At 68.7% G+C, this 23,411-nt stretch overlaps 2 protein-coding genes and 1 pseudogene across 5 annotated transcripts in view; 1 reads left to right on the top strand and 2 right to left on the bottom strand.

Annotated features, from left to right (window-relative positions):
• HSPG2 (heparan sulfate proteoglycan 2) overlaps positions 1-14,964 on the bottom strand; it is a 41,366-nt gene extending 26,402 nt beyond the window's left edge. For 3 of the 4 annotated variants that reach the window (XM_087755662.1, XM_087755665.1, XM_087755664.1), the window contains exons 1-23: positions 14,840-14,964; positions 9,709-9,841; positions 8,831-8,914; positions 8,632-8,697; positions 8,284-8,393; positions 8,127-8,185; positions 7,206-7,366; positions 6,857-6,982; positions 5,910-6,149; positions 5,720-5,839; positions 5,515-5,646; positions 3,925-4,069; positions 3,170-3,318; positions 2,942-3,088; positions 2,714-2,877; positions 2,466-2,642; positions 2,115-2,311; positions 1,891-2,038; positions 1,680-1,807; positions 1,516-1,602; positions 1,384-1,442; positions 1,234-1,301; positions 619-759 (exon numbers count right to left, since the gene is read on the bottom strand). In XM_087755662.1, the coding sequence (XP_087611788.1) occupies positions 619-759; positions 1,234-1,301; positions 1,384-1,442; positions 1,516-1,602; positions 1,680-1,807; positions 1,891-2,038; positions 2,115-2,311; positions 2,466-2,642; positions 2,714-2,877; positions 2,942-3,088; positions 3,170-3,318; positions 3,925-4,069; positions 5,515-5,646; positions 5,720-5,839; positions 5,910-6,149; positions 6,857-6,982; positions 7,206-7,366; positions 8,127-8,185; positions 8,284-8,393; positions 8,632-8,697; positions 8,831-8,914; positions 9,709-9,841; positions 14,840-14,899 (2,901 nt within the window). In that variant the 5' untranslated portion in view covers positions 14,900-14,964. The remainder of the gene's footprint in view (positions 1-618; positions 760-1,233; positions 1,302-1,383; positions 1,443-1,515; positions 1,603-1,679; positions 1,808-1,890; positions 2,039-2,114; positions 2,312-2,465; positions 2,643-2,713; positions 2,878-2,941; positions 3,089-3,169; positions 3,319-3,924; positions 4,070-5,514; positions 5,647-5,719; positions 5,840-5,909; positions 6,150-6,856; positions 6,983-7,205; positions 7,367-8,126; positions 8,186-8,283; positions 8,394-8,631; positions 8,698-8,830; positions 8,915-9,708; positions 9,842-14,839) is intronic. The other variant, XM_087755663.1, reaches the window with a different exon arrangement.
• A 1,732-nt stretch (positions 14,965-16,696) lies between these two features.
• On the top strand, positions 16,697-21,162 carry CELA3B (chymotrypsin like elastase 3B). The gene is made up of 8 exons (XM_087755781.1): positions 16,697-16,730; positions 16,840-16,916; positions 16,988-17,085; positions 18,489-18,623; positions 18,695-18,831; positions 20,004-20,149; positions 20,242-20,394; positions 21,084-21,162. Exons 1-8 carry the CDS (start codon positions 16,697-16,699, stop codon positions 21,099-21,101), a joined length of 798 nt encoding a protein of 265 aa, XP_087611907.1. The 3' UTR covers positions 21,102-21,162.
• Positions 18,888-19,738, bottom strand: LOC148055998 (uncharacterized; annotated as a pseudogene).
• Positions 21,163-23,411: the final 2,249 nt, after the last annotated feature.

The following is a 23,411-nucleotide window of genomic DNA, read 5'->3' as shown; positions in this document are numbered from 1 at the left end:
GCACAGCATAACATGGCACGGTATGACATGGCACGGCGCTACATGGCACAACATTGCATAGCATGGCACAACATGCCATGGCATGGCACAGCATGGCACGTAATGGCATGGCAAGGCATGGCACAACATGGCACAGTATGCCACAGCGTGGCATAACACGGCACATAATGGCACAGCATGGCACAGCACAGCATGGCACTGCATTGCAAAACATGGCATGACACGGCACAATACGGCACAGTATGACACTACATGGCATGGCAAGACATGCCAAGGCACAGCATGGCGTGACATGGCACAGCATGACATGGCACAGCACGGCACGGCACAGCACGGCATATAGTGGCACAGCACGGCACAACTTGGCATGGCATGACGTGGCACTGCATGGCAAGACATGACACAGCACAGCACAGCATGGCATGGCAAAACATGGCATGGCATGGCAAAACATGGCATAGCGTGGCACAGCATGGCATAGCGTGGCACAGCATGGCATAAAATAGCATGGCCAGGCGCAACATGGCATGGCACAGCACAACGTGGCACGACATGGCGTAGCTCAACATGGCATAGCATGGCACGGCATGGCACGACGCGGCACTACGGCGCGGGTACCTGGTGGCGGTTCCACGCGGAGCTGGCGCACTGCCGCGAGACGCCCATGCAGAAGCACTGCAGGCAGCCCTCGGGGTTGGCCGCGCTCAGGTGGAAGGTGCCGGCGGCGCAGGCGTTGCAGAGCCGCCCCCGCACGTTGGGCTGTGGGGGGGGGGAGCATGGGGTGGGTGCCATGGGTGGGGGTGCCGGGGTGGGTGCTGTGGGGGGGGGGGGGGGGCTGCTGGGGAGTGGAAATGGGGGGTGGGGAGTGGGACTGGGTGCTGGTGGGGGCGGGTTGGGTGCCGTGGGGGTCAGACTGGGTGCTGGCGGGGGGTAAACTGGGTGCCATGGGAAGGGGTTGGCATGGGTGCCACGGGGGGGTCGGACTGGGTGCTATGGAGGGGCTGGACTGGCATTAGGGGTGTCAGAATAGGTGCTATGGGGGATTGGACTGGGTGCCACAGGGAATAGACCGGGTGCTATATGGGATAAGACTGGGTGCTGTATGACATGAGACTGGGTGCCGTTGGGATCGGACTGGGTGCCATTGGAATTGGACTGGGTGCCACTGGGATCAGACTGGGTGCTGTGGCAGATGGGAGCACCCAGCCACTGCCCCCCTCCCCTGGCCCGCACCTTGCAGCGGCACGTGCCGCCGGCCTCGTCCTTGCCGCCGCGGGTGTCGCACTTGACGAGCTCCTGGCCTGTGGGCAGCGAGGGTGAGGGTGGGGGGCACCCATGGGTGGGGAGGGGGGGAGCACCCCACACCCAGCACCCACCACTCACCAATTGGGGTGCATTTGCCACCCGGCTGGATGGGGTCTCCCTCGTAGCCTGGGGCGCACCTATGGAGATGGGGGGGTGATGGGTGGGGGGTCACGGGTGGGGGGGGTGAGTATATAGGGACCCCCCACCCACCTCTCGCAGCGGCGGCCGGCGTAACCGGGTGCGCAGGCGTCACAGGTGGCTTGGCCGTCCGTGTCCAAAAAGCATGACTCCGAAAACCTGTGGGTGACGGTGACGGTGACACCGGGGTGGCGACATCTTGGGGGGGGGGGGTATCCCCTGAGGTTGGCACCCACCTGCGAGTCGGCTCGGTGTAGGGACAGGGACAAGGGTGGCAGGCGGTGGCCGTGCCCTTGGTGGCATCGCCGAAGAAGCCGGGTTTGCACTTCTCGCATTGGGGACCCTCCGTGTTGTGCTGGCAGTTCTGGGGGGGGGGACACACACATGGCACGGAGGGCTGGCGACACCGCGCCACGTCCCCATCCCCTTGTCACCCCCCCCCCTTACCAGGCAGTGCCCAAAAACAGGGTCGCAGGTGCTGGAGTGGCCGTGGCAGCCGCAACCAGAGCAGGTCCCCAGGTAGGGTCCCCTCGTCACGCGCTCGAAGCGGGCGGCGCATCGCTGGCACGACAGCCCCGCGTAGCCCACGGGGCACCTGGGGACACAGCGGCGTGACGGTGGCATCGCGGCAGCGGCGGCACCAAACCCGCCGCCTTGCTACGGGCGGTCACCTGCACTCCTCGACGTCCCCGGCCAGCCCCAGGCCGGTGTCACTGGGGCTAGTGATGTCCATGGCCACGTCGCTGAGCCCCACGCTGGCCATGCGCCCGTCGTAGACCGCCCGGATGAAGATGCTCTCCAGCCCCTGCAGCACCAGCAGCAGCAGCTCCCGGCTCACCGGGGCGCCCTCCTCATCCTCCCAGTGGTCCTGCCGGGACGGTGACACCGGTGTCACCCTGGGGTGATGCCAACGCTGGCATCACCCACCTGCCATCACCTCCATCTCCTGCCTGCCACCACCGGCATCACCCACCCACCACCACCGGCACCACCATCACCCTCCCACCGCTGCCACCACCCACCTCGGTGAAGGGCACGTGCCGCCGGTTGAGGACATCGGGCCGGGTGGCTCCGGCGCGGGCCTGCAGCTGCCGCCCGTGGCCCCGCAGCACCACGTCGGGGTGGGCGGTGGGCTCAGGGGGTCCCCGCCCCAGCCGGTACCGCACCCCGTAACTCAGCGCTCCCCCGTAGGCATCCACCTGGTAGCATCAACGGGCTGTCAGCGGCTGTGCCGCCGGCGTCCCCAGCCCTGTCCCCACCCCGGTGTCACCTTGTCCCCAAGGAAGGTGTCGGGCAGCGCCCAGAAGGCGTCGAGGGCTAAGAAGCGGCGGGACAGATCCAGGAGCTGGAATTCCTCGGCGCTCACGTCCACGTGGAGCTGGGTGGCCGAGAGCGCCGGCGGGGACGGCGCCGCCGGCACCGTCACATTGACCCCTGCGAGGAGATGCTCAGCCCCTGCCATGTCCCTTGCACCCCGTCCCTCGTCCCCAGGACTCACCCTTGAAGTCGTCGGGGCGGTCGAAGCGGAGGCGGAGGCGGTGGCGGTGCCGGGCGGTGGCGCGGCAGGCGGTGGTGACGCCGAAGCAGAAGCAAGGCAGGCAGCGGGATGTCCCCGTCACCTGGAAATGGCCCTCGGGGCACGGCCCTGCGGGAGATGGCGGGTGACGGTGACGCTGCCGCGGTGAGGGTGGGCGGGATGGGGAGGGGAGGGCGGGGGGACGCTCACCGGGGCGGGCGATGGTGAGGATGCTGTCGGGGATGCCGAAGACCATGCCGAGGTTGTTGATGGCCTCGCAGGTGTAGGCGCCTTGGTCGGTTTCTTTCACGTCCCGGATGGTCAGCGTGCCCTGCCCGGCCTCGCTCACGATCGACACCCTGCGCGGCACGCTCGGCGCGCTCGGCACCCGGCACCCGGCACCCAGAGTGGAGCACAGCCCCACCGCATGCCCTGCTTAGGCCCAGGCCCCGCCCCTCGTGCAAGCCCCGCCCCCAAAGGAAAGCCCCGCCCCCAAGGGAAAGCCCCGCCCTGCTGCACCACTCCCCCATGGGTGCAGCCCCTGCTGGCTCCGCCCCCTTGTTGGGAGCCCCGCCCCAAAATACCTGCCCACAGCCGCAGGCCACGCCCCCCTGTGCAAGCACCGCCCCCGAGTACAAGCCCCTCCCACCACAGGGCTCTCCCCAGTGCAAGCCCCTCCCACCACCACAAACCCCTCCCCAGCACAAGCCCCTCCCCAGAACAAGCCCCTCCCACCATTACAGGCCTCGCCCCAAGCACAAGCCCCGCCCTCCACAGACGCCTCCCCCAAGTGCAAGCCCCTCCCACCGCAGGACACACCCAAGACAAGCCCCTCCTCCAAAGCTAAGCCCCTCCCCCAGCCAGTTCCCCTTGCCCCTGTGGGCCACCCCGTTAGGCCCCACCCTGTTAGGCCCCGCCCCTTTGTCCCCGCCCATCGGACCACGCCCCCGAGGCTCCGCCCCCACCTGTGGCTGCTGGGGGTGTGGCCCCAGTTGAGGCGCCAGGTGATGATGGGGGTGGGGACGCCGGTGGCCACGCAGGTGAAGGTCACGGTCTGCCCCGGCACCGCCCGCACCGACTCCCGCGGGAGCGTCACCACCTGCGGGGGCACTGCCCGCCGCCCCCCGTCACCACCCGCCGCGCCCGCGGGGCGCCGGCACCGCCACCGGGACCCCAGCACGGCACCGCTTGGGGACGGGGACACCAGCACAGGGTTCCCAGCCCAGCTTGGGGACAGGGTCACCAGCGTGGTACTGCCTGGGGGCAGGGTCACCAGCACGGGGTCCCCAGCCCAGCTTGGGGACAGGGTCCCCAGAACCATGCCGTGGCACCGGGACCCCAGCATGGCATCACTTGGGGACGGGGTCACCACCACAGGGTCCCCAGTCTAGCTTGGGGACAGGGTCACCAGCATCGCACCATGGCACCGGGACCCCAGTGTGGCATTGCTTGGGGATGGGGTCTCCACCACGGGGTCCCCAGCCTGGCTTGGGGACAGGGTCCCCAGAATCACGCTGTGGCACCGGGACCCCAGTGTGGCACCACCTGGGGACAGGGTCACCAGCACCGGGTCCCCAGCCTGGCTTGGGGACAGGGTCACCAGTGTGGCACCCAGCACCGTGCCATGGCACAGGGTCCCCAGCGTGGCACTGCTTGGGGACAGGGTCACCAGCTCAGGGATCCCAGCATGGCACCACTTGGGGACAGGGTCCCCAGCACGGGGTCCCCAGGATGGCATCCCCTGGGGACAGGGTGACCAGCACAGCACTCAGCACCACACCACGGCACAGGGTCCCCAGCACGGTGTGGCTTGAGGACAGGGTCCCCAGCAAGGAGTCCCCGGCCCGGCTTGGGCACCAGGTCCCCAGTGCAGCACCCAGGCCACGCCATGGCACTGGGTCCCCAGCGTGGCACCACTTGGGTGCAGGGTCCTCAGCACTGTGCCATGACACAGGGTCCCCAGCACGGCACAGATTGGGCACAGGGTCCCCAGCACAGGGTCCCCAGCTCCGTGCCATGGCACAGGGTCCCCAGGCAGTGTCCCCAACCTGGTGCCATGGCACAGTGTCCCCAGCCTGGTGCCATGGCACAGGGTGCCTGGCACAGCTCGGACACAGGGTCCCCAGCCTGGTGCCGTGGCAGTGTCCCCAGCCCCGTAGCATGGCACAGGGTCCCCAGGCAGTGTCCCCAACCTGGTGTCATGGCACAGTGTCCCCAGCCCGATGCCATCGCACAGGGTCCCCTCCCAGTGTCCCCAACCTGGTGTCACGGCAGCATCCCCAGCCCGGTGCCATGGCACAGGGTCCCTAGCACAGCACGGATTGGGCACAGTGTCCCCAGCACAGGGTCCCCAGCCCGGTGCCATGGCACAGGGTCCCCAGGCAGTGTCCCCAGCCTGGTGCCACACCACCGCATCCCCAGCACCGCGTGGGCGCAGCGTCCCTGGCACGCGGCCACGCCACAGGGTCCCCAACCCAGCCCTGGGCACCACGTCCCCATGCCTGGCAGAGATGTCCCCTCCCCTGGCCGACGTGTCCCCTCCCGGTGTCACTCACCGCAGCCGACCTCATCGGAGCGGTCGGGACAGTCGGGCTCCCGGTCGCATTGGTAGCTGGCACGGATGCAGCTCCCGCTCGCCACGCACCGAAACTCCGCCGGCCCGCACACCGCGCCGGGTGCTTTGGTAGCTGCAGCGGTGACGGTGACATGTGTCAACCGGGGCCGTGTCACCGCCCGTGTCCCCAACCGAGCCATACTCACGGCAACCGGCCTCATCGGACCCGTCCCCGCAGTCGTTCTCGCCGTCGCAACGCCAAAGCTTGAGGGCGCAGTGCCCGTTGCGGCACTTGAATTCGTTGGGTTCGCAGGGCGAGGGGGTGCCTGGGTGATGGGGGGGGTCAGCACCCACAGGGTGCCCCCCCCCACCCTCGCCGCGTCACCGCAAACTCACCGCAAGCTTCCTCGTCGCTGCCGTCGGCGCAGTCGGGCTCGCCGTCGCAGAAGTAATCGCGGGAGATGCAGCGCCCGTCGGCGCAGGCGGCCTCGCCCGGTTGGCACGCGCCCGCCGCCGGTTTGGGGGGGCGCGGGGTGAACGGGCGGCGCAGGGGGACGGTGGTGGCGGCGGTGACGGTGCTCACCGGGCGGGTGGTGGCGGGGCGGGCGGTGGTGGGGGGCAGCCGCGTCGGGGGGTCTGTGGGGATTGGGGGGGTTATAGGGGGGAAATGGGGGCCCGGGGGGGCCATAGGGGGAAATAGGGGTGCGGGGGGGGTTGGGGGGTTATAGGGGGGATATGGGGGTGCAGGGGGGTTTATGGGGGGTTGTAGGGGGTAAATGGGGGTGCAGGGGGGTTATGTGAGTAAATGGGGGTGCAGGGGGGTTTATGGGGGGAAATGGGGGTGCGGGGGGGCTCATGGGGGGTATAGGGGGAAATGGGGGTGCAGGGGTGGTTACGGGGGATTATGGGGGGAAATGGGGGTGTGGGGGGTTTATAGGGGGAAATGGGGGCCCGGGGGGGCCATAGGGGGAAATAGGGGTGCGGGGGGGTTGGGGGAGTTATAGGGGGGATATGGGGGTGCAGGGGGGTTTATGGGGGGTTGTAGGGGGTAAATGGGGGTGCAGGAGGGGTTATGCGAGTAAATGGGGGTGCAGGGGGGTTTATGGGGGTATAGAGGGGGAAATGGGGGTGCGGGGGGTTATGCGGGGAAATGGGGGTGCAGTGGGGGGTTCATGGGGGGTTATGGGGGGAAATGGGGGTGCAGTGGGGGGTTTATGGGAGTATAGGGGGAAATGGGGGTGCGGGGGTTTATGCGGGTAAATGGGGGTGCAGTGGGGGGGTTCATGGGGGGTTATGGGGGGAAATGGGGTGCAGTGGAGGGGAGGTTTTGGGGGGGCTCTCACCGCAGCCGTCCTCGTCGGAGGCGTCGCGGCAGTCGGGCCGGCGGTCGCAGCGGTATTCACCGGTGATGCATTCGCCGCTGCCGCAGGCGAACTCCAGCGGGGTGCAGGCGCGTGGGCGGGGGGTCACTGGTTTTGGGGGACACACAATCAGGGTGACCCCCCCCCCCCAATATCCACCCACCAGAAATCGGGGGGGGGGGGGGGGAGACACACCGGTATGTGCGACCAGGGGATGCGATGGGTGAATATAGGGCGGTCTGAGCCCCCCAACCCCATAGCCCCCCCCAAAACCCCTCAGAGCCCCCCAAAACCCCCCGGGGCCCCCCCAAACCCCCTCCCCGGCGCTCACCAGCCCCCAGCCGCCGGAACTGGAAGCCGTGGGGGGAGGTGAGGTAGGAGGCGATGGAGCCAGCGGCCAGCAGGTCCCGCAGGACCCCCCCCAGCTGCGCCTCGTCCCCGTTCCCCTCCGAGCCCACGTCCAGCTCCACGAAGACGTTGCCTTCCAGCTCTCTGGGGGGGTGGGAAGGGGGGGGTCAGCACCCCAAAATTTTCCTACTGCACCCCACAAACCTTGCCGTCACCCCCAAATGGCACCACGGCCCCCCCCCAAAGCTCCCTGTTCCCCCAAACCCCTCCTGCACCCCCAAACCTCCCCGTCACCCCAAAAGTTATCACCCTCAAACCTCCCCACTGCCCCCCAAAACCTGCCCATATCCCCAAACTTCCCCTGCACCCCCAAAACCTCTCCATCACCCCCAAACTCCCCACTGTCCCCCAAACTTCCCCATCCCCCAAACCCCCCACAACCCCCCTAAAACCTCCCCATCACCCCTAAACCTCCCCTGTACCCCCAAAACCTTCCTATCACCCCATCGCCCCCCAGTCCCCCATACCTCCCCTGCACCCCCAAACCTCCCCATCACTCCCCCAACACCCCCATACCCCTAACCCCCCCAGCCCCTCCAAACCCCCCTGCACCCCAAAACCTCCCCATCACCCCCCAACACCCTCCACACCCCTAAACCAGCCCCTCCAAAACCCCCTGCACCCCAAAACCTCCCCATCACCCCCACCTCCCCATAGCCCCCCTCAACCCTCCCCTGCACCCCCAAACCTCCCCATCCTCCCCAATTCCCCCTGCACCCCCAAACCTCCCCATCCTCCCCTTGCCCCCCCAACCCCCTCACCCCTCAAACCCCCCCACCCCCCAAAAAACCCCCCTCCCCCCAGAACCCCCCGAGCCCCCCCAACCCCCCCCCCCCCCACTCACTTGATGAAGACCACGCTGACCACCTGCTCCCCGGGCACCTTGTAATACTCCGACTCCAACTGGGGGGGGGGGGACACAGAAAAAATGGGGGGGTCAGGGTGCTCCCTTGGGTGCCCCCCACCCCAGCACCCCCGCCCATGCCCCCCCCCCCCCTCACCGTATCCACCACGGCCTCGGAAACCTCCCGAAATTCCTCGGATTCGGGGTCCTCCAGCCGCTGGCTGTACTCGATGCTGTGGGTGAAGTTCACCAGTGCCCGGAAATAAACTGGGGGGGGTCAAAAATTGGGGAGGGGGGTGTTAAAAACGGGGGGGGCACCTGCACCCCCAAAAAATACCCCCCATCCAGCTGCGACCCCCCCATCCAGCTGTGCCCCCCATCCAGCTGTGCCCCCCCAATCCAGCTGCCCCCCCCCCAATATTTGGGGTCCCCCCATTATAAAGGCACCGGGGGGAAAAAAGTGGGGGGTGCAGCAAGGGGGGGTCCCCCAAAATGTGTCACTTACTCAGCGGGGGGTCGTCCTCGGGCTCGGCCACCACCATGCCCGCCGGCGCGGGGGGGGGCCCGGGCGCTGCCCGCCGAGGAGGAGGAGGAGGAGGAGGAGGAGGAAGAGGAGGAAGAAGAGGATGGAGAGACAGAGCTTGAGAGCGGTGACACGCAGGTGACACCCAGGGGACAGGTGCCACCCCACGGTGTCCCCTTACCGGTGGGTGCCAGCCCGATGCCGGGTACGAGGGTAGCGCTCGCCGGCAGCCAGGTGACGCCGCTGCCGTCCTCGCCGCTGCCATCTGCAATGGGGACAGCGTGGGTGGCACCCAGGGTGGCACCCACCCGTGGTGACACCTACCCATGGTGACACCCACCCATGGTGACACCCACCCACCCAGTGCCACCTTGCCACCAGATGCCACCAGGTGCCAGTGCCATCTGCAATGGGGACAGCAGGAGTGGCCCCCACGGTGGCACCCGTCCGGGTGGCACCCAGTGCCACCTTACCACCAGATGCCACCGGGTCCTGGTGCCATCTGCAATGGGGACAGCGCCAGTGGCACCCATGGTGGCACCCACCCATGGTGACAACCCACCCACAGTGACACCCACCCATGGTGGCTCCCACCTGGGTGGCACCCAGTGCCACCTTACCACCGTGTCCTGGTGCCATCTGCAATGGGGATGGCACGAGTGGCAGCCAGGGTGGCACCCACCCATGGTGACAACCCACCCGCGGTGACACCCACCCATGGTGGCACCCACCCACCCAGTGCCACCTTACCACTGGGTCCTGGTGCCATCTGCAATGGGGACAGCGCGAGTGGCATCCAAGGTGGCACCGACCCATGGTGGCACCCACCCACGGTGACACCTACCCAGGGTGACACCCACCCATGGTGGCACCCACCCACGGTGACAACCCACCCCTGGTGGCACCCAGTGCCACCTTACCACCAGATGCCACCAGGTCCCGCTGCCATCTGCAACGGGGACAGCGCCAGTGGCATCCGGGGCAGCCCCCACCCGTGGTGACACCCACCCACGGTGACACCCACCCCTGGTGGCACCCACCCACCCAGTGCCCCCTCACCGCCGGATGCCACCAGGTCCTCGTCATCGGAGAGGTGCGCGTAGTACCGGCGTCCCCGCGTCCCCCCGACGTGGTCGGCCACCGTGTCCTCGGGGAAGGAGGTCTCGGCCAAGCCCCGGGTGCCGCGGGTGACCTGGGGGGACACCCGTCACCCCCCCGCTGGGTGCCAGGCCACGTCACCGGCACCGGGGGGGGGACACGGGTGGGTGCTGGCAGGGCCGGGGCCGCATAGCTGTGCGGTGGAGTCACGGCCAGCGCGGCGCGGGGGGAGGATGAGCTCATCGCCCACTCACCGCATTCCTGCGCCGCCACGGCACCGCCACGGCAGCGGGCACACGCGTGTGCAGCCGTGTGCGAGGGGAGTGCGGGCTGTGCGCACCCGTTTGCACCGCTGCGTGCGTGCACCGGCACGGGGACGCATGTGCAAGGTGACACGTGGCTGTGCACACCCGTTTGCACCGCTGCGTGCATGCACCGGCACGGGGACACATGCACGCTGAGACGTGGCTGTGCACACACATTTGCACCGCTGCGTGCGTGCACCAACACAGGGACGTGTGTGCGCACCGAGACGTGGCTGTGCACACGTTTGCACCACTGCGTGCATGCACCAACACAGGGATGCGTGTGCACAGCAGCAGGGGACTCTACCTGTGTGTTTGCACCATTACATGTGTGCACTGATGTGAGGATGAGTGTGCACAGCAGCACGGGGCTGTGCACATGTGTTTGCACGACGACACGCGTGCACCGACACAGGACACACGTGCACAGCAGCATGTGGCTGCGCACATGCATTTGCACCACTACACGTGTGCACCAACATGGGGACGCGTGTGCACGGTGGTGTGGTCGTGCACAAGCATTTGCACTGCTACGTGTGCGCGCCGACACAGAGACACGTGTGCACATGAACGTGGTTGTGCACATGCACTTGTGTGCACCGACCCAGGGATGCCCGTGCACGCACATTTGCGCCACTCCACGCGTGCACCACCACGGGGATGCGTGCGCGCGTGCATTTGCACCACCATGTGCGCGCGCCAACACAGAGCCGCGCGTGCACGCCGCCGCGCAGCTTGCACCCCCGTTCGCACTGCCGCCACGCCGCTGTGCGTGCACCGCCGCTTGCGCACGCCTGGGCACCAGCGGGGCCCCGCGCGCTCACAACCCTCCCGTCTGCGCACACGCGTGTGCACGGCCCGGCGGGTGCCCCCAGGGTGCCCCCAGGGTGCCCCCAGCACCCGTTGCCCCCCCGGCGCCCGCCCGGGCCAGGAATCCGTCGGGGCAGCACTTTGCTGTGCAAACAAGCGCCAGGGGATTAAGTGGGCGCTGGGGGGGGGGGGGACGGGACACGGGGGGGGACACGGCCACCGGCCCGCGCGAGGCAGGGGGACCCGGCCCCCCCAGGGAGTCTCGGGCGGGGTGGGGGCACCCCCTGGGTGCTGCTTGGGAGGGGGGAGGTGGGGTGGGGGGGTGCAGAGGGGGGAAACTGAGGCACGGAGGAGCCCATGCGTGCACCGAGTGGGTGGGTGCTCTGCTACTGCCCCACACATGCACTGAGTGGGTGGGTGCTCTGCCATCACCCCCCGTGCATGCACCGAGCGTGTGGGTGCTCTGCTACTGCCCCACACATGCACCGAGCGGGTGGGTGCTCTGCCATCGCCCCCCGTGCATGCACCAAGCGTGTGGGTGCTCTGCCATTGCTCCCCATTCATGCACCGAGCGTGTGGGTGCTCTGCTACTGCCCCACACACGCACCGAGCGGGTGGGTGCTCTGCCATCGCCACCCCACACGTGCACTGAGCACTGTGGGTGCTCTGCCACTGCTCCCCACACATGCACCGAGTGTGTGGGTGCTCTGCCATCACCCCCCATGCATGCACCAAGCGTGTGGGTGCTCTGCTACTGCCCCACACACGCACTGAGTGCGTGGGTGCTCTGCCATCACCCCCCATGCATGCACTGAGCACGGGGGTGCTCTGCCATTGCTCCCCATCCATGCACCGAGCGTGTGGGTGCTCTGCCATTGCTCCCCACACATGCAATGAGCGTGTGGGTGCTCTGCCATCATCACCCCACACATGCACCGAGCATGTGGGTGCCCTGCTACTACCCCACACATGCACTGAGTGTGTGGGTGCTCTGCCACTGCTCCCCACACATGCACTGAGCATGGGGGTGCTCTGCTACTGCCCCACACACGCACTGAGTGCGTGGGTGCTCTGCCCCCCGCTCCCCACACATGCACCGAGCGGGCGGGTGCTCAGCCCCGGCAGGCAGCGGGCCCCATCCCGGGCCGGCGGAAGGGCAGCTGCCTGTCCCGTCACCGACGGTGGCCGGGCAGGGGACAATCACCCCTCTCCTGTTACCGGAAGCCTCCCCGCGCCGCGGCCCCGCACCCGGACGCCTGGGTTCCCCCCGCCGCCGCCGGGGCACCGCGCCCGGCCGGACGCCGTCGCCGCCGCTCACATTTTCCACTCGTCGGCCCAAATCCTGCCCCGCACCCTGGGGAAAAGGGGGGGGCCCCGAGGAAGAGGAGGGTGAGGAAGCACCACCCTGTCCCACGTGTGGCTTCGCTTGACGAACCCTGTGCCCCAAACTTGGGGGGGGGGTCTCAACCCCCCCCCCCCCTTTTGGATGCGTCCCCTTGTCAAAATCAGGATGCGACCACCCGAAATCTGCCTGTGCCCCCCAAAATCTGCCTGTGCCCCCCCCAAAATCTGCCTGTGCCCCCCTCCCCCTTACTTCATCCGGGCGAGGAAGAGGAGGTGACGCACAGCAGGAATAATAACCGGGGGGGTTATTAATAGCAGCCCCCCCCAAGTCTTATTGTTCCCCCAAGGTCACGGCTAAGAGGTGCTTCTCCCCCCCCCCCCCAAACCCTTCCTCCCCCCTCGGGGGTCCCCTGGGGCGGGGGGACCCCGCTGCAGCCCAGCCGCCCCCGGGGACCCCCGGGTTTGGGGGGGACTGGGACCCCCCGGGGTTTGGGGGGGGGGGGGTGAGCGCAGCTGGCGGGATGCTGCTCCCGGGGGGGTGCAGGCAGCTGCCTAAACCCCCCCCCCCCCCCCGGCCTGGCAGGGACCCAGGCGCCCGGGCTGGCCTCCTGCTCTTCCTCCTCCTCCTCCTCCTCCTCGGCCAGGCCATCTTTGGCGATGGGACTGAGCCGGAGCTCGCTGGGAGCGCGCAGGGGCCACGTGCGCTTGGGGGCCCGGGGGTGGGGGTCCCCAAGGGTCCCCCCCAAATTGTCCCCAAGGGTTTGGGTGTGTGTCCCCCCCCCAAAATTGTCCCCAAGGGTCCCCACGGGAGACACGAGGGGTGGGGGGCGAGCGAAGCTCGCACAAGCGCACACGAGCGTGCAAGAGCCGGCGTGCGAGCGCGAGGGTGCCCCGGAGCGCCCCGGGTGGGTGCGGGTGTGGGTGCGTGCACACGCGTGTGCGTGGGCCCCCCCCCCCGCCTCCCCACCCCCTCCCCCCAGGCCTGGCGATCTTATCGCACATTCCTGCTCCGCCCTCCCCCCCCCCCCAAATTAACCCTTTGCAGCCCTCGGGGGGGGCACCCCATTACCCCCCCACGCCAGACCCCCCCGTGGAGTGGGCAGACCCCCCCTGCATTTTTGGGGGGGGGGGAGGAGGGCACATCCCGGAGGGGGGGGGACACCCCATCAGGGTGTCCCCAAATCCCCCCAGCCCATAGGGGAATGGGGCTGGGGGGGGGAGGGGGGGAAGTGGGGACCCCCCCTCTGTCCCCACCAGCCCCCGCTGGCCGTGGGTGGGAGCCCCACGGGGGATGGGGGGGGCGGCCCTGCCAGCATGGCCCCGAGCAACAAGGCCCCCTCTGTTCTCTGCCCCGGGCACCGTCCCAGCCCCAAACCGACCCCCCCCCCCCCGTGACCCCCCCCGCCACGGGTGGGGCCCCCCCCATCGCCACCAGCCCCCCTTACCCTGCTTGGGGAGGGAGGAGGGACCCCCCCTCAAACAGGGGGTGCCCAACCCCCCGGCGCAAACCCACCCTGGGGGGCACCCAGGGGTGTCACCCCCCCCCACTGCACCCCAGCTGGGTGGGAGCCCCCACCCCACCCAGGGGCACCCCCAAACGCAGCCCCCCCCCGGGGGGGGGTATTTTGGGCGAGTTTATTTTTAGGGTGGCCGGCGCCACCCGTCACCCTTTAAATTTAGCCGGGGTGGGTGAGGGGGAGGGGGGGCGGGGGGGGGGCAACACCCCAAAAGCGGGACGTGCCCCTATAGGTGGCCCCCACCCAGGGTGAGGGGTCGCGGGGGGGCACAGCTTGACCCCCGGGGTCGGGGCCCATGGGTGGCTTTGGGGGGGGATGATGGGACCCCCCCCGCCCCCCCGCAGGGCCTGGGGGACCCCAATCCCCTGCGGGGCCAGGGCAGGGTGACCCCACGCGCCCCTGGGGGACCCCAGTCCCCTGAGGGGACCCCCACGCACCCCGGGGTCACAGGGGACCCCAGTTCCCAGATGGGACGGGGCATGGGGACCCCACATCTCCTGGGTGCGCGGGGGGGACCCCAATTCCCTGAGGGGTCCCGGCACCCCCCTGGTCCGGGGGGGGGACCCCAATTCCCTTCGGGGACATTGCAACCCCCCTCAACTCCTTTAGGGGACCCCAAGTCCGGGGGGGGGGGATCCCAGCTCCGCGAGGGAACCCCCAACTCTTTCAGGGGACCCCCAACTCCTTTAAAAGAGCCCAATTCCGGGGGGGGGGGATCCCAACTCCATGGGGGGGAACCCCAACAACTCCTTCAAGGGACCCCCAACTCCTTTAGAGGACCCCAACTCCGCGGAGGGATCCCAACTCTTTTAGGGGACCCCAACTCCTTTAGAGGAGCCCAGCTCCGGAGGGGGGGATCCCAGCTCCGCGGGGGGACCCCCAACTCCTTCAGGGGACCCCTAACTCCTTCGAGGGACCCCCAACTCCTTTAGAGGACCCCAACTCCGGGGGGGGGGATCCCAGCTCCGCGGGGGGACCCCAACTCCTTTAGAGGACCCCAGCTCCTTGGAGGGGGACCCCAGCTCCTTGGAGGGGGACCCCAACCCCCCTGGGGGACCCGCAGCCCCTTCCGGCCCCCCGCCGCCCCCGGGGGACCCCAGACCCCCGGACACTCACTCCGAGGAGGGCTCCGAGCAGCAGGAGGGCGCCCAGCGCCGCCGGCCCCGCCCGTCCCATCGCCCCGCTCCGGCCCCGCCGCTCCGCTCCCGGCCCGCTCCGCTCCGCGCCGCGCCGCCGCCCGCCCCGGGGCCCCGCCACGCCCCGGCCCCGCCCCGGGACACGCCCCGGGACACGCCTCGGCCCCGCCCCGCCCACGGGGGGGCGGGCACGAGTGTGGGGGGGGCAACTCTGGGAAGTTGTATGGGGACACGGGGGGACGTGGGGACACCGGGGGGCACCCCCTGAACTTCCACGGGGCGGCGTGGGGACACGGGGGGGCAGCTCTGTGCACCCCCACGGGGACACGGGGGGGCGTGGGGACGCCGTGGGGCACCCCGCGAACTTCCACGGGGGGGCGTGGGGACACCGTGGGGGGACCCTGTGAACTTGCAGGGGGACACGGGGGGGGCGTGGGGACACCGGGGGGCCGCTCTGTGCACCCCCACGGGGACACGGAGGGGCGTGGGGACTCCGGGGGCACCTCTGTGAACTTGCAGGGGGACACGGGGGGGCGTGGGGACACGACGGGGCAGCTCTGTGCACCCCCACGGGGACACGGGGGGGCGCGGGGGCACCCACGGGACAGGCGGTGCCCCCGTGGAACCCCGCAGCCTCTGGGCACGTGGGGCGGTATGGGGGCTATAGGGGCACGTGGGGGAGGATGGGGGCTAGGGGCTACAGGAACACGTGGGGCGGTATGGGGGCTATAGGGGCACGGGGGGCAGTATGGGGGCTACAGGAGCACATGGGGCGGTATGGGGGCTATAGGGGCACAGGGGGCAGTATGGGGGCTACAGGGGCACGCGGGGCGGTATGGGGGCTATAGGGGCACGGGGGGGTTATGGGGGCTATGGAGGTACCAGGGGCGTGGGGCAGTATGGGGGCTATAGGGGCACGGGGGGCAGTATGGGGGCTATGGGGGACATGAGGTTATAGGGACTATGGGGGTACCAGGGGCATGGGGCAGTATGGGGGCTATGGGGGACACAAGGGGCATGGCAGACATAGGGGCTATACGGGGCGCAGGGTGTATAGGGGCTATGGAGGCCACAGCTGCTATGGGGGCAGAGGTGTTTATAGGGAGGCCATTGGGCACCAGGTGCACGGGTGTTATGGGGGCTATAGGGGGCCCAGGGGGGCTACGGGGGGCACCAGGGGCACTGGGCAGTATGGAGCATACTGGGAGCAGGGGGCCCATGGGGCGCATGGGTGGTATAGGGGCTATGGGGGTACCAGCACATGGGGGTATGGGGGGCAGAGGGGCTGTGGGAGGGCACCAGATACTTGAGGGGTATAGGGGCTATAGGGACCACAGCCGCTACGGGGTTATATGGTCCAAGGTGTGCACCATGGGGGCTGTAAAGGCAATAAGGGCCATATGGGGACACCAGGGGCACGGGGCAGTATGGGGGACACAGGGGGGTTGTAGGGGCTATGGGGGGCACCAGAGGCAGGGGGGCTATGGGGTCTATAGGGGACACAGAGAGGGTTATAGGGGCTATGGGGGGCACCAGAGGCAGGGGAGCTATGGGGTCTATAGGGGACACAGAGAGGGTTATAGGGGCTATGGGGGGCACCAGGGGCAGGGGGGTGTGGGGTCTATAGGGGCAGAGGGGTCTATAGGGTCCCCGCTGGGGGCGGCTGGCTGGGTGCCGGCTGCCACGTCCCCCCGAAGCCCAGGTTAATGGTTAACGCCCCCGCGCCCAGGTGGGCGCCAGGTGCCCGTTCCCAGGGGCGCCCTTGGGTGCCCCCGATAGCGGGGGGGATTTAAGGCCGGCGGCCGCCGCCGTGCGCCCTGACCGAGCCGGGACCGCGATGCTGAGCCTCCTCCTGCTGCTGGTGGCCGGCGGTAAGGGGTCCCTGAGCCCCCACCCGTGTCCCCAAACCCCCCACTCGCGTCCCCAACCCTCGGGTGGGGTGACGGGTGCCCGGTGGGTGACGGGTGCCCCGTCCCGCAGGCAGCCGGGCCGCGGTGCTGCCGGACTCACGGGTGGTCAACGGGGAGGATGCTGAACCCTATAGCTGGCCCTGGCAGGTGAGCGGGTGGGGGGGCTGGGGGGGGGGTGGCACCCATGGGTGCTGTGGCACCCACCGGTGTCCCCGCAGATCTCGCTGCAGTACGAGCGGGACGGCACCTTCCGCCACACCTGCGGGGGGTCCCTCATCGCGCCCGACTGGGTGATGACGGCCGCGCACTGCATCTCGTGAGTGAGGGACCCCCGAGGGCCGCGGCGGGTGCTGGGGGGGGCAGGAGGGGTGCGGGGGGCAACGGGGGGTGCAGCGGGGTGCTGGGCTGCAGGGGTGGGTGCGGGGGGGTGCAGGGTGGAGGGATGGGTGCAGGGGGGATGCAGGGTGCAGGGGGGTGCAGGGGACTGCAGAGGGGTTGCAGGGTGCAGGAATGGGTGCAGGAGGGGTGCAGGGTGCATAGAGATTGTGCGGGGTGCAGGAACGGGTGCAGGAGGGATGCAGGGTGCAGGGGGGGTGCAGGAGGGGTGCGAGGGGTGCAGAGGGGTTGCAGGGTGCAGCAATGGGTGCAGGAGGGGTGCAGGGTGCATAGAGATTGCAGAGGGTGCAGGAACGGGTGCAGGAGGGATGCAGGGTGCAGGGGGGGTGCAGGAGGGGTGCGGGGGGTGCAGAGGGGTTGCAGGGTGCAGGAATGGATGCAGGAGGGGTGCAGGGTGCAGGGCGGGTGCAGGAGGGGTGGGGGCGTGCAGAGGATGGCAGGGTGCAGGAATGGGTGCATGGAGGGGATGCGGGGTGCTGGGGTGCAGAGGGGTTGCAGGGTGCAGCAATGGGTGCAGGAGGAGTGCAGGGTGCATAGAGATTGTGCAGGGTGCAGGAACGGGTGCAGTGGGGGTGCAGGAGGGGTGCAGGAGAGGTGCAGAGAGGTTGCAGGGTGCAGGAACGGGTGCAGAGGGGGTGCAGGAGGGGTGCTGGGGTGCAGAAGGGGTGCAGAGCGGGTGCAGGAGTGGTGCAGGGAGTACAGAGGGGTTGCAGGGTGCAGAAATGGGTGCAGGAGGGGTGCAGGGTGCATAGAGATTGTGCAGGGTGCAGGAACGTGTGCATGGAGGGGACGGGGGTGCAGGAGGGGGTGCAGGGGGTGTGGGATGCAAGGATGGGTGCAGGGATGGGTGCAGGGGGGTGCAGGGTGTAGGGGTGGGTGCACGGAGGGGATGGTGCATGGAGGTTGTGTTGGGTGCAGGGTGGGTGCAGGGGTGATGTACAGTGCGGGATGGGTGCATGGCGGGGTGCAGGGTGCATGGAGGGGGTGCTGGCTGCAGGGATGGGGTGCTGGGTTGCAGGGGTGATATACTGTGCCGAATGGGTGCATGGAGGGGGTGCAGGGTGCAAGATGGGTGCATGAGGGGGTGCAGGGTGCAGGACAGGGTGCAGGGAGGGGTGCAGGGTGCATGGAGGGGGTGCTGGGTGCAAGATGGGTGCATGAGGGGGTGCAGGAAGGGGTGCAGGGAGGGGTGCAGGGTGCATGGTGGGGGTACTGGGTGGAAGATGGGTGCATGAGGGGGTGCAGGGTGCAGGGAGGGGTGCAGGTGCAGGGAGGGGTGCAGGAGGGCTGCGGCGTCCCCTGATGTCCCCGTCGCCCGGGCAGCTCCACGCTCACCTACGAGGTGGTGCTGGGCGAGTACGACATGGGTGCCAGGGAGGGCCCCGAGCAGCGCATCCCCGTCGCCCCCGCCGACATCTTCGTCCACCCCAAATGGCGAAGCTCCTGTGTGGCCTGCGGGTGAGCGGGGTCCCTGGGGGGGTGGGGACATCGGCCCAGGCCCCCCTGTGACACGTGTCCCTGCGCGGCAGCAATGACATCGCCCTGCTGAAGCTGCAGCGCCCGGCGGTGCTCAACACCCAGGTGCAGGTGGGGCGGCTGCCGCCGGCGGGCACCGTCCTGCCCGACGGGTACCCCTGCTACCTGAGCGGCTGGGGGCGGCTGGCCAGTGCGTACCGGGGGGGCGGGGAGGGGGAGGGAGGGATGGGGAGATGGTTGGAGGGATGGGGAGATGGATGGAGGGATGGAGGGATGGAGGGAGGGATGGGGAGATGGTTGGAGGGATGGTTGGAGGGTTGAAGGGATGGATGGGGAGATGGAGGCATGGGGAGATGGAGGGATGGAGGGATGGATGGAAGGATGGATGGGGAGATGGAGGCGTGGATGGGGAGATGGACGCATGGGGAGATGGACGGATGGATGGGGAGATGGGTGGGGAGATGGTTGGAGGGATGAAGGGACGGATGGGGAGGTGGAGGGAGGGAGGGAGGGAGGGATGGGGAGATGGAGGCATGGGGAGATGGAGGGATAGATGGGGAGATGGTTGGAGGGATGGGGAGATGAATGGGGAGATGGTTGGAGGGAGGGATGGGGAGATGGTTGGAGGGATGGGGAGATGAATGGGGAGATGGTTGGAGGGAGGGATGGGGAGATGGAGGCATGGGGAGATGGAAGGAGAGATAGGGAGATGGTTGGACAGAGGGAGGGAGGGATGGATGGGGAGATGGTTGGGGAGATGGCTGCAGGGATGGATGGGGAGATGGATGGGGAGATGGTTGGAGGGATGAAGGGACGGATGGGGAGGTGGAGGGAGGGAGGGAGGGAGGGATGGAGAGATGGAGGCATGGGGAGATGGAGGGATGGATGGGGAGATGGTTGGATGGATGGGGAGATGGTTGGAGGGATGAAGGGACGGATGGGGAGATGGAGCGAGGGAGGGAGGGAGGGAGGGAGGCATGGGGAGGTGGAGGCATGGGGAGATGGTTGGAGGAATAGGAGGGATGGATGGGGGAGACAGAGGGATGGATGGGAGGATGGCCGGGGGGATGGCCGGGGGGATGGTTGGAGGGATTTAGGGATGGATGAGGGATAGATGGGGGATGCGGGGACGGAGAGAAGGATGGAAGAAAGAATGAAGGGATGAAGGGCTGGGGAGACGGAGGGAGGGCTGGAGGGCTTGAAGGACACAGGGATGAAGGGACGGGTGGGTGGATGTGGGCAGGACAGATGGATGGCTGAGGGACGGATGGATGGACGGAGAGATGGCCGTGGGCGGGCAGGGCAGCGGGCAGGGCAGCGGGCAGGGCGCCAGGCGCAGCCCCCCTAACACCCGGCTGGCAGCGGGGGGGCCGCTGCCGGAGCGGCTGCAGCAGGCGCTGCTGCCCGTGGTGGCCTACGAGCGCTGCAGCCAGCCCGACTGGTGGGGCACCCTCGCCATCCGCCGCACCATGATCTGCGCCGGCGGCGCCGAGAAGGCCGGCTGCAACGTGAGTGCCGTGCCGGGCCGGGGCGACTCGGGGGGAGACACGGCGGGACCCCCACCCCGGCGCTGACCCCCCCGCCCTGTCCCGTACCCCAGGGCGACTCGGGGGGCCCCCTGAACTGCCAGGCGGCCGACGGGCACTGGGAGGTGCACGGCATCGCCAGCTTCGTCTCGGGGCTGGGCTGCAACGCGCCCAAGAAGCCGACGGTCTTCACCCGCGTCTCCGCCTTCGAGGACTGGATCGCCGAGGTGGGGGACGGGGGGACGGGGTGCCAGGGCACCGGGGTGCTTGGGTGCCATGGTGTCGGTGTACCAGGGTGCTGGGGTGCCGGGGTGCCAGGGTACCAGGACTCTGAGGTGCCAGGGTGCCAGGGGTTGGGGGTGCCGGGGTGCCGGGGTGCCAGGGTGCCAGGGAAATGGGATGCCATGATGTCAGGGTGCTGGGGTGCCAGGGCACCAGAGTGCCAGGGCACTGGGGTGCTTGGGTGCCATGGTGCTGGTGTACCAGGGCGCTGGGGTGACAGGGGACTGGGGTGCCAGGGTGCCATGATGCCAGGGTACCAGGACTCTGGGGTGCCGTGGTGCCAGGGCACTGGGGTGCTTGGGGGCCGGTGTGCTGGGGTACCAGGGCTCTGGGGTACCAGGGCTCTGGGGTGCCAGGGCTCTGGGGTGCCAGAGTGCTGGGGCACTAGGATACCAGGGTGCCACGGTGCCGCGGTGCTGGGGTGCCAGGGCACCAGGCTGCCAGGGGAATGAGGTGCTGGGGTGCCAGGGTACCAGGGTGCCAAGGGGCCAGGCTGCTGGGGTGCTGGAAGTGCCAGGGTGCCGAGGTGCCATGGTGCTGGGGCACTGGTGTACCAGGGTGCTGGGTGCCATGGTGCCGGGGTGCTGGGGTGCCGGGGTGCCACACTCCTCCCTGAGCAGCTTCTCCCTTCCAGATCATGAGCCAGAACTGAGCGCGGCGGCGGCGGCGACCTCCTGGCGTGGCATCGGGCAAATAAACCCACAGCTCTGGCACCGCACGTGTCCCTGTGCTGGGGCGTGGGCGTGCGGGGGCGGCCGGCGCGCCGGGGCGGCTGGGTTGCCGGCAAATGGCACTGGTAGAGCGGGCGCGGGGAGCACCCAGAGGTGCCCAGACACCACGGGGATGGGCACCCGGAGACACCCAGGTACCACAGGGACAGTTTGCCCTGAGGAGCCATGACGCCACGGGGATGGGCACCCACAGGCGCCCAGGTACCATGGGGATGAGCACCCAGAGACACCCAGGTGCCACGGGGACGGGCACCCCAAGGTGCCCTGAAGCCACGGGGATGGGCACCGCGATGCCGAAGGGACAGGCACCCCAAGACGCCTTGGTGCCAGAGGGATGGGCCCCCTGAGGTGCCCTGAGGACACGGTGATGGCCTCAGCCACGTGCCCCGACGCCGCGGTGATGGGCACCCAGTGACGTCCTGTCACCACGGGGCTGGGCCCCACCCGAGGCGCCCCGAGGCCCCGGTGATGGCCCCCTCGGGGCGCCCCAGGGCCGGACGGCCATGGCCATGGCTCTGTCCCGCCGCCTCCTGCCCTCCCGGCCCGGCCGTCGCTTCGCAACCACTGCCGCCGGCGCGTGACCGGCGAACAAAGAGCCCTTTCAGCGGTGACCCCGCCGCAGCCAGCACCCCTGGGACCCCCAGCCGGGGCACCTCAGGTCCCCCCTGCCCCACCCAGGTGCCCCACGGGGATGGGTGCTACACGCACCCCCAATTCCCCTGGGGATCCGGGTGGAAAATTCCTGCCACGGGGCACCGGGGCTGTATAAGTTTTATTGGCCCCTTGTCACCCTGTCCCGGGGGACCTTTGCTCTCCCCGCGGTGGCCCGGCATCGCCGCCGTTGTCCGCCAGTGCCGCCCCGGCACGCCGCGGCCCCGTCGCTATCACGGGCCCTTTGCTCAGGGGATGGGGGGGGCGCTGAGGCCGCCCCAACTCGTGACATCCTTGCGCAAGTGGGTGCTGCCTGGGGGGGGGTGGGACGGACGGGGGGGCCCCAAGCTGGCAGCACCCGGCTGAGCCACCGGTTTCTTATCGGCACGGGGAGGGGGGACGCCAGCAGGGACCCCCCTGGTGCCGGCGGCGTGAATTGGGGTGATGCGGCACGGGGCCGGGCGCGGTGGTGCCGTGCCCCAGGGTGGCAGCGGGCGCAGAGAGGGTGGGGGCACGGCGGTGCCGTGGCGCTGTGAGCCCAGCATGGGTGCTACAAACATGACACGGGTGCTACAAACATGGTACGGGTGCTACAAACATGGTACGGGTGCTGTGAGCCTGGCATGGGTGCCACAAACATGGCACGAGAGCTGTGAGCATGCTATGGGTGCTGTGAGCCTGGTATGGGTGCTGTGAGCATGGCATGGGTGCCACAAACATGGCACGAGAGCTGTGAGCATGCTATGGGTGCTGTGAGCCTGGTATGGGTGCTGTGAGCATGGCATGGGTGCCACAAACATGGCACGAGAGCTGTGAGCATGCTATGGGTGCTGTGAGCCTGGTATGGGTGCTGTGAGCATGGCATGGGTGCCACAAACATGGCACGAGAGCTGTGAGCATGCTATGGGTGCTGTGAGCCTGGTATGGGTGCTGTGAGCATGGCATGGGTGCCACAAACATGGCACGAGAGCTGTGAGCATGCTATGGGTGCTGTGAGCCTGGTATGGGTGCTGTGAGCATGGCATGGGTGCCACAAACATGGCATGGGTGCTGTGAGCATGCTATGGGTGCTGTGAGCCTGGCATGGGTGCTGTGAGCCTGGTATGGGTGCTGTGAGCCTGGCATGGGTGCTGCGAGCATGGCATGGGTGTTACAAACATGGCATGGGTGCTGTGAGCCTGGTATGGGGGTGCTGTGAGCATGGCATGGGTGCTGTGAGCATGGTATAGGTACTGTGAGACTGTTATGGGTGCTACAAACATGGCATGGGTGCTGTGAGCATGGCATGGGTGCTACGAGCATGGTATGGGTGCCACAAACACGGCACGGGTGCTGTGAGCATGGCATGGATGGCATAAGCCTGGTACGGGTGGTGGGGGTCTAGCACGGGTGCTGTGAGCCTGGCGCGGGTGGGTGCGAGCCTTGTGCGGGCGCTACAGAGCACGGCAGGGGTGCTGCAAAGCGCGGTATGGATGCTACGGACCTGTGATGGGTGCTGCCACCCCGGCACGGGTGCCGTCAGCCTGGCATGGGTGGTACAAGCCTGGCATGGGTGCCGCGAGCCTGGCACGGGTGCCGTG

The sequence above is a fragment of the Nipponia nippon genome, unplaced genomic scaffold (assembly GCF_047370975.1).
Source record: "Nipponia nippon isolate SJK-2023a ecotype South Korea unplaced genomic scaffold, ASM4737097v1 scaffold_19, whole genome shotgun sequence".
In the NCBI taxonomy this organism is placed as follows: Eukaryota; Metazoa; Chordata; class Aves; order Pelecaniformes; family Threskiornithidae; genus Nipponia; species Nipponia nippon.
This window is presented reverse-complemented; position numbering and strand designations above follow the sequence as displayed.

Coding starts and splice junctions, on each gene's coding strand:
- CELA3B (XM_087755781.1), top strand. CDS start 16,697: ATGCTGAGCCTCCTCCTGCTGCTGGTGGCCGGCG. Junction 18,624..18,694: donor AGCTCCTGTGTGGCCTGCGG/GTGAGCGGGGTC, acceptor CCTGCGCGGCAG/CAATGACATCGCCCTGCTGA. Junction 20,150..20,241: donor CCGAGAAGGCCGGCTGCAAC/GTGAGTGCCGTG, acceptor CCCGTACCCCAG/GGCGACTCGGGGGGCCCCCT.